The sequence below is a fragment of the Myotis davidii genome, unplaced genomic scaffold (assembly GCF_000327345.1).
Source record: "Myotis davidii unplaced genomic scaffold, ASM32734v1 scaffold197, whole genome shotgun sequence".
Classification (NCBI taxonomy): domain Eukaryota; kingdom Metazoa; phylum Chordata; class Mammalia; order Chiroptera; family Vespertilionidae; genus Myotis; species Myotis davidii.
The window spans coordinates 2,829,245-2,841,749 of NW_006291549.1; the positions used below are offsets into that span (position 1 = coordinate 2,829,245).

General features: G+C 37.7%; 1 protein-coding gene across 1 annotated transcript in view; it reads left to right on the top strand.

The window, feature by feature from the left end:
- Nucleotides 1–12,505, top strand: part of ADAMTSL1 (ADAMTS like 1) — a 393,380-nt gene that overhangs the window by 155,908 nt on the left and 224,967 nt on the right. Inside the window, 2 exon segments of the mRNA XM_006764922.2 lie at nt 582–693; nt 5,623–5,761. Coding sequence (XP_006764985.1) covers nt 582–693; nt 5,623–5,761 — 251 coding nt within the window.

Sequence of the window (12,505 nt, forward strand, 5' to 3'; positions counted from 1 at the left end):
TTAATCTAAAACAAATGGGAAGAGAATGAGGTCACTATTAGGATAAATAATATAAATTAAATTGTCCCTGTATTGTTGTCTGTGTCTGAGTTTTTGGTTGTTGTTTTTGTTTGTTCACTTGTTGCTTTAAGTTTTATGGCCCACATATGAGTTAAAAAATATGATTTTTTTTTTTTTTTTTTTTTTTTTTTTTTTTTTTTTTTGCAAATGGCACTTAACATTTTCTTAGAACAAATTGTCTCTTTCTGATCTTACATTTTAAAATCCACATAATTATACCCATTATACCAGAGAGGGTGGAAATAAAAGAAGGTGAGGGACTAAGTAGCTTTGGATAAGATCCTACGGGAATTACAGCGGAACTGGGAAAGTGATGATACTGACAGTAGGTATATGCCAGAAGCATTCTCTGGTTAAATGGTAAGACGGGTGATACGGCTGTTGCCACTTCTCTCCCAACACAACCTTTCACACAGCCTAAGGCCATCAGATGTACCACACTTCCTTATTCAAATGGCGAGGGACCCAGAAAGCACCTGCCTGTCACACTAGCTCCTCTACTTTGCTGTTGTCTCCTACAGATCCACAACTCGGGGCCTGCTAACAGCACAGTCCAGTTCACCTTCTATCAGCCCATCATCCACCGATGGAGGGAGACGGATTTCTTTCCTTGCTCAGCAACCTGTGGAGGAGGTAACAGTGTTGTTCATTTAGCCTAGGGTCTGTTGGCGTCTAAGAGGGAAGACTTGGCTATTGTAAGAGTACAGTCACTTCAGCATAGAAAAAATTTAGTGCTGTGGGGTCAGATCCTTTCTTCTGAATGGGGCCAAATCCTGAAGCCCTCCCATAAGGCAGATGCTCTAGTTTCTGTCTATGGAGTCCCATTAGAGGAAATTGTCTTCACTCCTTTCCTTGAGTCCATGGGAGGCCAGGACAAAAAGTGTCAGGGTTTGGCAACAGTGTGGTCTGGAGGCGATTTTTTCATTTGAGGAAAAACTATTCATCTGGTTGAAGTGAATTTATTTATTCAGGAATCAAGTGAAGAGTATTTGTAATGGCCTATTTTATAGCATGATGTGTCCAAAAAGAATCAGAGATTAATTTAATTAAAGGAAGTAGTTTATTACCAGAGGGGGGGAAATCACTGTACTGCAGACTTTGTCTTAGTTAATTTTCAGCTCTACCCCTTAATCTGTGCAGTAAAGGGAATGTCACTGCCTTATCTATATATATAGAAGCCTAATATGCTAAGCGTCTGACCGAGCAGTCGACTGACCAGTCACTATGATGTGCACTGACCACCAGGGGGCAGATGCTCTAACTGGTAGGTTAGCTTGCTGCGGGGGTCCAACTGATTGGGACTGGGCAAGATGGGGCCAGACACACCCTGGAGCCCTCCCATGGTCCCTCCCTGGCCTCCGGCCCTGATTGGCCCTGATTGGCCCTGATCAGGACTCAAGACGGCCCTGATCAGCCCCATCACAGGTGGAGGGACACCACCCGTGCACAAATTCATGCACCAGACCTCTAGTTTATTCATAAAAACACATCTCTTTTGAAAATTCACCAAATGAATGTCTGTCCCTGCCCCATCACATCTGTAGTGTGGACAGCATTTTGTGCCATTAGAAAAGGTTTTCCCCCTTTTTCTGCTCTTCATTATTATACAGGTTACATAATAATTTCTTTGAATTATTTCATAATTGATTTAGCCATATCCCTTTAGAAGAGCATTTAGTTCATTTAAAATTCTCTATTATAATGTGATGGATAACTTGATACCCAAGTATTTTTCTCCTTTGAAATTATTTCCTTGAAATAAATTCTCCAGAGTGTGTTTCAGAATTTTTGTGGCCATTGGCATGTATTACCAAAATTCTTTCCAGAATATCTTAGTTCCATTTCCAACTGAGCCAGCCATTCGTGGATTATCACTTTATAAGCTTTGGTAATTTAATGGATGTAAAATTATATATATATATATATTCCTTTAAAAATGAGCACATCAAATACATTCTGGCTCCAGCTTCATGCAAGCCTGTTAATTGGCTGGCTTTAAGTAACTAATCCACAGAGGTATCGCTAGATTATTTTGACAAGAGCAAAGAAGGATGGTACCTCAAAATGAAGACAAATGACTATCCATTAATTTTTGTAAAATAGTTAACATACATAATTTATCTTTGTCTGTGTTATCTACGTCTACATAATGTGAACAAATCGCTGAATGTGAGGTTCCATAAGCAAAGTTAAATTTTAGTTTAAAAGCAATTAATCAAAAATACATAAAGTGCTTTTAACTTGATTATTAAAGAACTATTCTCTCAACATCTTAAGCATTTTAATAAAATAGTGTTTGCAGTTGCTCTGTATGCCCTGAATAGAAAATTACTTGGTTTAAAAAATAACTGCCAATTTTGTTGATATTTCGTGGGAGTATGTTATTTTGATTCACCTGTTAATGACTAACACAGGGAGTGGTTTCAAGTAAAGAAATCACAGGAATTTCTTTTTTCGTTTTAAATTACACTGTGTTTTTAGAGAAGTAGCAATTCAATAATATGCCCACTATGTGTTTCACATAAGCTGCTTTTGGAGTAACCTTGACAATGGCTCCCTATATGAGTCAATGAATGTTAGATTGATGTATATTCCAGCCCTTTGGCCTATTTTCTTCACGTCTAAGTGAAGAAGTAGAACCATCAGTGGTTTTCAAATGTTTTGAGCTATCAAAGCCTTCTACAAAAAAAGAAATCTTACTTGGAAGTAAAAGGAATACCTACTGCTCAGAGCGAAGATGTGAGGAATATAGAAACCAGCCTTCATGGACCACAGTTTTAAAATTACTTAAGAAATGATCTCTAAATTGTCTTTTATGTTTCTGGTTCCGGATTCAACTGGTTAACCATTGTGCTAAGTGTGAAGAATTGCTATTCCAAATACCTTCTGAAACTTTAGAAAATACAATTATCTGACCATTTTGGTCATTTATTTAATTTTTAATCTAAACTTCCATTTCATATACTCTAGAAAGCTTCACAGCACATTTTTTGCTGACAAATTATAATTTTTAAAAATCATAATCTCAGATTTATAATTTGTTTTTTGCTTGTACCCACACCTCACTATGTGATAAAGTCTGTACTTGGATAGAAATTATTTTATGAAAAATTATAAAATGATTATCTTGTCATAAACTTATCAGCTTTTGAGTATAATATAATTGACAACTAAAGATATATTTACTTGCATAAAATAAAATTTTGCTCTTTGATTTTTCTTATAAAACAAAAGATTAAATGAAACATGTGCTCGTACCCATTAAATTAAAGTGCTTTTCATCTTTACAGTAAAATTGTTAAAAGATCTTTTTTTAGGTCTTAAATGAACAATTAATTTTTGTGGGTGGTCTGAGAAAAAGCCTCAAGCTAGGAATTCTGGTTTATAAACCTCTGATTTCCTAAAAAATTTTGCAAGACTTTTAAGTACTCTAAATCTGCGTTCCTAACATGTATTTAGTAACAACAATATTCAACCACTGCCAGAGAGAATATATTTTGGAGTTAGTTAGGGTTAGAATGATGAAAAAAAAAAGTCTAATTTTTAAAAATTCTCTGTGTACATTTATTTTCACCCCAAGAATCTAAGTCCTCATCAGAACCGTACCAGAAATCCATAGAACAAGAAAGAGGCAGGTTTAAAAAAAAAGGTAAAACATGTTATCAATAGAATTAAGTAATACTCTGTACCACTTTTTTCTTTTTTCAAGAGGATTCTCTAAGAGTGGAAATTTGTACATGGAACCTAAGAAATATTGGCTAGAAACTTAAAGAGAAATGACAAAGGATTTGGGGTGAAGCAAAAATTATACAGTAGGAGGCTTCTTGTTGTTTTATCTGCAGGAAACCTTGGAATTCACAATGGTTACTGTTAAGGTTTTAATCATCCATTTACTCCGTTTAACCCGGCCAGATTGAAATCAGGCAAAAATAATGTCAGGCAGCTGGCAGGACCTGATCCCGTGCTATCTCCCATTGTCCCCCGTTGACAAGAGGAGCAGTATTGGGGTTTATTTATTTATTTATCTGGGAGTTTTTCTCTCTGGTGCTCCAGGAACAACAGAGCCAATTTTGCATCCTTGCATGAGGTGATTGGTAAATAAATACTGGTGATCTCTTTGGGATGCAGAATCTGTGTTAGACTTTTAGATTATGTGAAACAAATAAATAATAATAGTTCTTACGACAGAGTCTTATAAACTAGTTTATGCCCTCATGTAGGTTGGGAACTACAGTATGATTTACCGTATTTGCCGGCGTATAAGACGATTTTTTGGCCCTGAAAAATAGTCCTCCAAGTGGGGGGTCGTCTTATACGCCAGGTACACTTCAGATAGACTGCCCATAGTGCTTGCCCCGTGCCATAGTGGCCTCCCGATGCCCGCCCACTTCATTCCACATACCGTTCAGGCATCAGCAGTGCTGCTGGGTGTATGCTCGGCTGTTATGCGATTTTGCTGTTATGCGATTTTACCACACTCACAAAATCGCACACAGCCGACCATACACCCAGGATGATAGCGCAAAATCGCGAATCGCGATACCATACTGGGTGTATGGTTGGCTGTGTGCGATTTTGCGAGTGTGGTAAATTCGGGTTACCGTATATTTCTTTACATATGCATTGAAGATTCGCGATTTTGCGCTATCATGGTGCCTGTTAGAATGTTGAAGAGCTCGCACTTGCGCACTAGTGAGGTCCCAGGGAGATGCTGATGCAAGGGTGGACCAGACTGCTACAGTGACAGGGCGGGCAAACAGGGAGCAGGGACCAATCAAATCAGGCTTTGTATACAGCCAACAGCCACCCACAATACTGCCCCATTGTACAGTACAGCATAGAAAATGTCGACCAGTCAAACCCCTATCATCCCTATCATGGCACCAAGATGTCGTTGATGAACTTTTAATATCAGATGATGAAGAGGAGTTTGAAGGCTTTTAAGGTGAAACTGTCACGCCAGCAAACTTGCTAGGGACTTGCCCGGCACTTGCTCTCTCCCTCTATTTGTTATCTTACTTCTATCATTGACAGTCCCTCTAGGTTGTGGGCTGCTTGCCTGTGTTCCTGAGAAGCCTCTACGGTACCAGTCTATAGAGTGTGTTTTCTTTAGTGAATTACCGGTATGTTTACCGGTAATAAACGTGCACTGTTTTATGTATATGTTTGATTACATACAGCCTTGCGACAGTTTTCCTGCATGTCATAAGCATTTGAATATAAATTAAAATGTTAAAATCAAATCTGATATTGTTTAACCTTTTACTTGGTGTGTGGAAGGTGTGCGGAAGAGGGGGTAGTCTTATACGGCGAGTATATAACAAACTCTGTATTTTGAGTGGAAATGTTAGGGGGTCATCTTATACACCCAGTCGTCTTATACGCCGGCAAATACGGTAACTATTAAAAGTTAATGAGCCTTCCATTTCTCTGTCTTTTGTCCTGGAAATGACTGGCACATCAGGGAAGAATTTCCTTAATGTGAGGATGGCTAAAAAGCATGAAGAAACATATTATATTGACCTGTGCCTTTAAACTCGCCCATATGGTTTGACACTGCAGGTTACCAGCTGACATCGGCAGAGTGTTACGATCTTCGGAGCAACCGCGTGGTTGCCGATCAGTACTGTCATTATTACCCAGAGAACATCAAACCCAAGCCCAAACTTCAGGAGTGCAACTTGGATCCTTGTCCAGCCAGGTCAGTCTATTTACCAGTTCATCTATTGTAAACATAAAGTTTCAAATAAGTCTCCTAGATTAAGATGTTTTCATTAAAAATAAGTAAATGTTGCTGTCCAGTACCCATTCCGAACCAGGTGTTCTTAGTGTCCATGCCCCTTGTTCTTACTGCTATGATACCATCCCAGGGTCTACAGATTTTCCATTCGTAAAGCTACGCGTGAAGCACTCACAGTCCTTTTTCTCTTCTGGTATTTTGTTCATCATGGTTACTTGTTTCTCTTCTTAACAAGGTCCAGGTCAGTGGCCCTAACAAATGTGATGGCACAATGTTCTCAGGATTCTTTCCATTTCAAATCTGTTACCTAGTCAGTGACATGATCACAGCAGGCCCGTTCAGGGTCCCCGCTGACCCATTTTTCATACTGATTAACTGGACTCAAAACCAGTCTTAGAACGGTTCTATATTTGAATAAACTCAGCCCTTATTAAAGAGGAAGCAGGACTTATTTCCAATAGTAAAATATTTTCAAAGGTCTTTTTAATTAGTAGCATTAAAGAGACACTTGATGCTGTCACATATCACTGTTTGCTTTTTGGAAACCATAATTGGCCCTCAATCACTTGCAGGATCAGGAATCAGACTGACCAATAAAACATCTCAGATGAGGAGTAGTCACAGAAGTACAAGTCATAGGTGTAGTATTTATAGTTGCAACACTTTCTGTTAAATCTCTTTATGAGCTTACTCACTCCCAATATATGAGGAAGGACATAAGAAAACTTTTCTACAAAACTAATCATGAAAACCAAAAGACAAAGAAGTCTTTTGCAAGCTCTTTCAATTTCTGAGAAACACTTCATTGTTACTTATTAAAAGCATAGTTTACCAAATATATGTGCATAAAACAAAACTTTGAATACTTAAAATACTACATGAGCAATGTGGATGAAAATCATTCTGTCTTTGAATTGAAGACAATACAATTTTAGGTTTTGCTTTCTGCTGTTAACTTTTTAAAGTTTACTTGGACTCTTTCTGCCTTGTATTCATGAATTCTAAATGCTACATGTGAAGTGAAATTGCCTATTTCATATACCTAGCTTATAAAAGTAAACTCCGAATGACAGGTTTTTATGTAAGAAACAGAAATAATAGGTATTTTATAATTATATCATTCAGGTGAAGCTTAGTGTAGCTTCATATTACACCAGAAAATTCTATATTAAAAATTGTATATGGTATAAATTTGAATGAGGTGTCAGAATTTTGCTTGGACGTCTTTATTTTGGAAATATTAAGCTATGAAGCATTATTAGCCAAGATAATTATACCTAATGTAACTCAATCCCATTTTAAAATCATTCTATTATTAAACATCTTTACCCATATCTATACCAGAAATTCCATTCCATTGAAAAGCACAGTTAACCCAATTCAGTCAAGTTGGCTGAGCCATGGAGAGACTTTGAAAATCTTAAACACACTTCCATAAAAATGTGTATGTGTATTTCTAGGAGAAATGAAGGATTCACTCCCATGACTACATAAAGCTTTTCCCCACGGGGAAAAAACTTGAACAAAGCGATGGCTGTGGGAGACAGTTGTAAAATAAAAGCATTACGTTAATCATCTTAAGAAAATGTTTACAATCAGAATAAATTTATGCAATTTTTTCTGGCTTCTGATTTTTACCAAGCTCCTCTGTTGGAATCGTATTCATGGCCTATGTCTTATTATCCAAAAGCAAAAGGTCATTCTATATCGAAAGACGTTTGCCCGTGAAATGTACGCTTTTTTTGCATCCTATGTTATTTTAAAACATCTAATACAGCACATGCATAAATGTTGGGACAGGTGGCCATTTAAAAAAGAAAAGGAGAAAGAAAAAGTGAGTTAAAGGCACATGCCAGGAAGCTGCTTTTTTTATTCCAGGAGTAATTAAACAAAGCTGTAAAATTAATACTTAGCAGTAGGAGAGGTTTAAGAGGCATCTGCTTTAGGAAATGTAGATATGCTGCTCCAAGTTTAAGATACTTCAGGACTGCTGGGGAACTCACTGAACTCATTTGCATGCCTGGGATCAAAGCAACCTTTCTGAATTCAAAGAGAAAATGAGAAGTGATGGTCTGAGTAAGAATAAACAGACTATAGAAGAGCTTTACCCTCCCATCAGACTTAGCAGAATCCATCCTCAAGGAACTGTTTTCTAACTACAGACTTAATTAACTGTCTAATAGTAAAAGCAGGAGTGACACAATAATATTAAACCGATGCCTTTGTATGCAAAATTAGAAGCCCCCCAAAGGGAAAATATAGACAATCTTAAAGCCACGAGTTTTTTATTTTATCTAGCCAATGAGATATTTGTTTACTTTATGTGCCTTAGTCTAGAGCTGACCTATTGTACTAGTATATTATTTGAGAACAAATTCCATTGAGATAGCGACATTTATTCCCTGTTAAGATCAGAAGGACCGTCAATAGCAAAAAGGTTACTAAATAATTAAGTTTATAACCCTCAGCTCATTACTTTACCTCTGGGCCTCAGTTTTCTCCCCCACAAAATGGGGGTAAGAAGATTATTCGTTATATTAAATGAGTGATTTTCAAACTGCCTACAGACCTGTTGTTTCTCATAGTTGCTTTGTTAAATTTTATTTTCTATATCTTACACTATCTAAATAATAACTTACAAACATATTTAAACATGTCAAATTAATTTTAATTTATTTGAACTAAGTTAAGTTATAAAAATTGTGGTAACAATTCTAACAACATTGTACCGCCAAAGCAAATACTTTTTGCACTCTCATTCATTTCTGCAATTATGCCAGCTTAATTGGAAAATTAAATTTCCTAAGATTGCAAGGTGAGCTATGAAAGCTGTTACCATTAGCAACTACTTCTCTGTGATGATGAGACTTTTTCATTACTACATGTCTAAAACCAAAACAAATTGGATATGACAACCATTAACCATAATCCTTGATATCCACTTAAGGATTTGTTTTCCTAAGAGCATCACTGTTGTCATTAATTTGCTTTAAAATAAGTAAATGTTATATATTTGAACTAATGAACAACATCACCTGCTCATTTCACTCACCAGCAACATCCACTGGCCTCCATGGCTGTGCATTGGTTCATCTAGTCGTGCTTGGGGCTAAAAAGATCATTAACTCAAGCCTATTTTTTTCAAAATAATTTTTATGTTTTTAGGGCTCTTTCTCTGAGTCTTAATGTTAACTTAGAAATGTCAATGAGTTAAAAAGCTATGACGAAAAAAATAAAACTCACTAATAATCTCTAGTGCTCTCAGGTAACTCCTGTTAATGCTTTTGCTTTATTTTTTTATTTTGTCTATAGCTCATAACACAGGTGAAATCATACTGAATGCAATAGACACTTGGATATCAGTGACTTAGTGTTCTTGCTGTCTACTATTCTAAAGCAAGCTAGAATGTCCATGACTTGCAATGACTTGACATTTTGCTGAGACATTTTGCTTGAGTCCCTTACACTATAAGACTAACAAGTGAGTCTACCTGGCGGCCAGTAGTTCCATCCCCAGAGACCTTTGTTGCTCTTTTCTGGTGTCATTTACGCCACCATTTTTTTGAAGTGATAAAATACTTGGTTTCCTAGCCAGAAGTGCTCTCAAAAGGGAAACCAAAACTTAATAGTTATAATGGGAGGAAAGATAAAGTTAAAAATGTATTGGCTTTTGGCTAAAATTAAGAATGTTTTTCACAGGGGACTTGGAGCTATGACATCACTAATCCCATCATAGGCTCTATATACACAGGGCAGTATATGTTCTGGTGGCAGTGCCACCGTGGGCACCCCCAGAAGTCTAGCATGCCCCTCCTGGATGTCAGGGATCTACTGCATGCTTAACTTGTTTTCTGCTTCGTTCATTTAACACTACAGGAGAAACCCTTGAAGCTGAGACACTTGAAATCTAATCAAATGTCAAATTCTCTCGTGCTTGCCGTGCTACAGCCATAGCTCTGTCTGACCCTGGGAGATTTTCTTTTCACGCAGTGCCTGCTGGTTTGTGCATTGGTTTGCATCCTCTTTGCCTCTTGGGTAAAGGGTAAAGTCCATCATGTGACCAAAAATATATGCCTATGCTTCACCAATGACTAAAGAGGCATAGTTTTAGGTCAGCTAATGAGCACCTTGTATTTTCAGAGTGGCTTTAAATGTAAAATAGGCTACATTTGGCCTTACATGTCTCCTTCTGTGGGATTAGTAAGACTGTTACGGCTGCCTGGGAGTGATTGTGCAAGACATTGTTCATGAGAAGATCACAGAACCACCTTTTCAGATTTGGTTTGAAGGGGCTTATATTGGCAAGGCTTGGACTAATGAAAAGAGCTCTCCTTCATCAAGTATCATGGTCACAGTCATTAGCGAACAAATGTGTTTGTAGCTGGAACTGCCTCCTGGTTCCCACTGCCCTCAAGGAACTCAGAGCAAAGGTCCCGAACAAATGTCCAAATTTGTATGGCCCAAGCGGCAGCAGTTTGGAAGTTCCAGCAGACTTTTATTGTCCAGCCCCATTTAATTTGACAGAAAATTGTGTAAGTCATCCTGGTCAGGAACCAAATTGTGAACAAAATCTCAGAATTGAATCCTAATGTAATTGTAAAGAACTGATCTGCAGCGTGAGAGGCAGGATGTGTAGTGGGCACATAAAAACCTGGTCACGCTAATTTGGTGACGAGTCCGAGGGCCATGCAGCCTGGTGGGTCAGAGGGGAGCTTTGGAGCACAGCAGCCTGGCCTGGGATCCTGGCTCGACCATTTACTGGTTGAGTAGCCTTTGGCAAATTACTTCTCCACACAAAGCCTCAGTTTTTTTTATCCTGTGAAGTGAGGATAATAACAGTCCTTACCTCATAGAGTTGTCATGAGGAATAAATGGCATAATACATTAAAGAGCTTAGCAGAGTGCCTGACATATGATAAGTATTCAAAACACGTTAGTGACTGCAGCTATTACCACTAAGATCATGACTGTGATAATGTTAACGTTACATCAGAGAAACTCTTAAACTCTAGTAATCCGATTTCTCCTCCATGAAGGGAAAAGATAAAACTCTAGAATTATCCATGGGTCTAAAAATGTAGTTCTTTATTTCTTATCTTTACAATAAGAGACACAAATCCCTAGGAAATATCTTCATGAAAGTAAATCACATTTGTCAGATTTTTTAAATATAATGACCATGAGAAATTAAGATCATTAGCATCTCCTGATCCCAGCATGCAGTTGTCTAATAACCCCCCTGAAGTAGCCTGGAGACACTGTCATTTAATTCATATGGGATCTGTGCCAGGTCCGTCTCCAAAAAAGGAGAATGCAATGTAAGAACTAGAAAATGTTTTCAATTAAAGTGTAATACAATGTTTTCCTAATCACAGCAGCCTTTTTGTTTTATTACAATAGGTAACTGATTAGAAAAGTAATAACTTCCTTCTTTTGATCAGCCTCATTTAAATATACTGCTTTGAGGAGCTAATGAGTCAACAATTAGAAAGATCACCACAAAACCTCATTTCCACTTTCATGCATTATTTATAGTGTGGTAAACAAAACAGAGTTCTCCTGCTTTGTAGAGTGCATGGTCAGCTTTCCCAAGTTTATAGACATATCATACAGTATCCAATGTATAACTCAGTTATTGAGGCAATTCAGTTCTTTTACCAAGCCACTCATCACTAGTAATAATAATCACTTGCTATTTCACATTTCAATTTTTACATTTAATTAACTGCAATTCTTTTAATGAACTTGTAAGTTAGTAGAAAATGTATTTATCATTACCCTCATTTTTAACCTCAATCTATCAGTTTAATTTTACTAGCTAAGTAACTTATTTACTCAACTTCTCTAGGCCTGTGCTTTGCCATTTATAAAATGAGTCAGAGAGTAGCTATGAGAATTAAATGAGATAATGCTTGTAAGGCTTTAGCAAGTGGCCAAGCACTCAACAAAAGCCAGCTATTACTCTTAAATTAGAGCCAAGCCTATAAAATGACTTTTCCAATCTTGCTTCTATTTGAAGCTAGGGCTTTCACATCCATTATCTCAGTTTAGTTTTATATTCCTGGAGAAGTTAGCAGGACAGAGATCATCATGCATATTTACAGGTAAAAATGCTGAAGCCCAAAGAGGTGAAGTGACCTGCCCCAAGTTCTGGTGAACAAAAGGGAGCTGGGTCATAGATCCAAGTGCTTCCAGTTCAAGAATATCTCTGATACTACATAAATTCAGGGAACCTGATCCCTGGTGCAGCATTTGTGCCATTTCTGCAACACATACCCTTGTTTTTCATTATGGCTTCAGCAACCTCTGAGAACTGGTTGAAACCCAACATAGATCCCCATGGCCAGCACATAACTGCCAACTATTTCAATGCAAAGCCGGGGCCTTGAGTCTTTGAATTGACCACACACCCAGGTTAAGCAAGCCCCTTTCATCCTATCTAATAAAAGACAAAGAGGGTAATTGACCATACCTTCACTATGCTTCCCATTGGCTAATCAGGGCAATATGCAAATTAACTACCAACAAAGATAGTGGCCAGCAGCCATGCAGCTGAAGTGAGCAGGAGGCTTGCTTGCTCCAGTGATGGATGAAGCCAAGGTTCCCCGCCTGCCACAGCCCGACTCTGAGCTCCAAAAGCAAGAAAGTTTCAATTATAGAAGCTAAACAAACCCCAGATACCTGCTTTCAGCAGGCTGTGGCCTC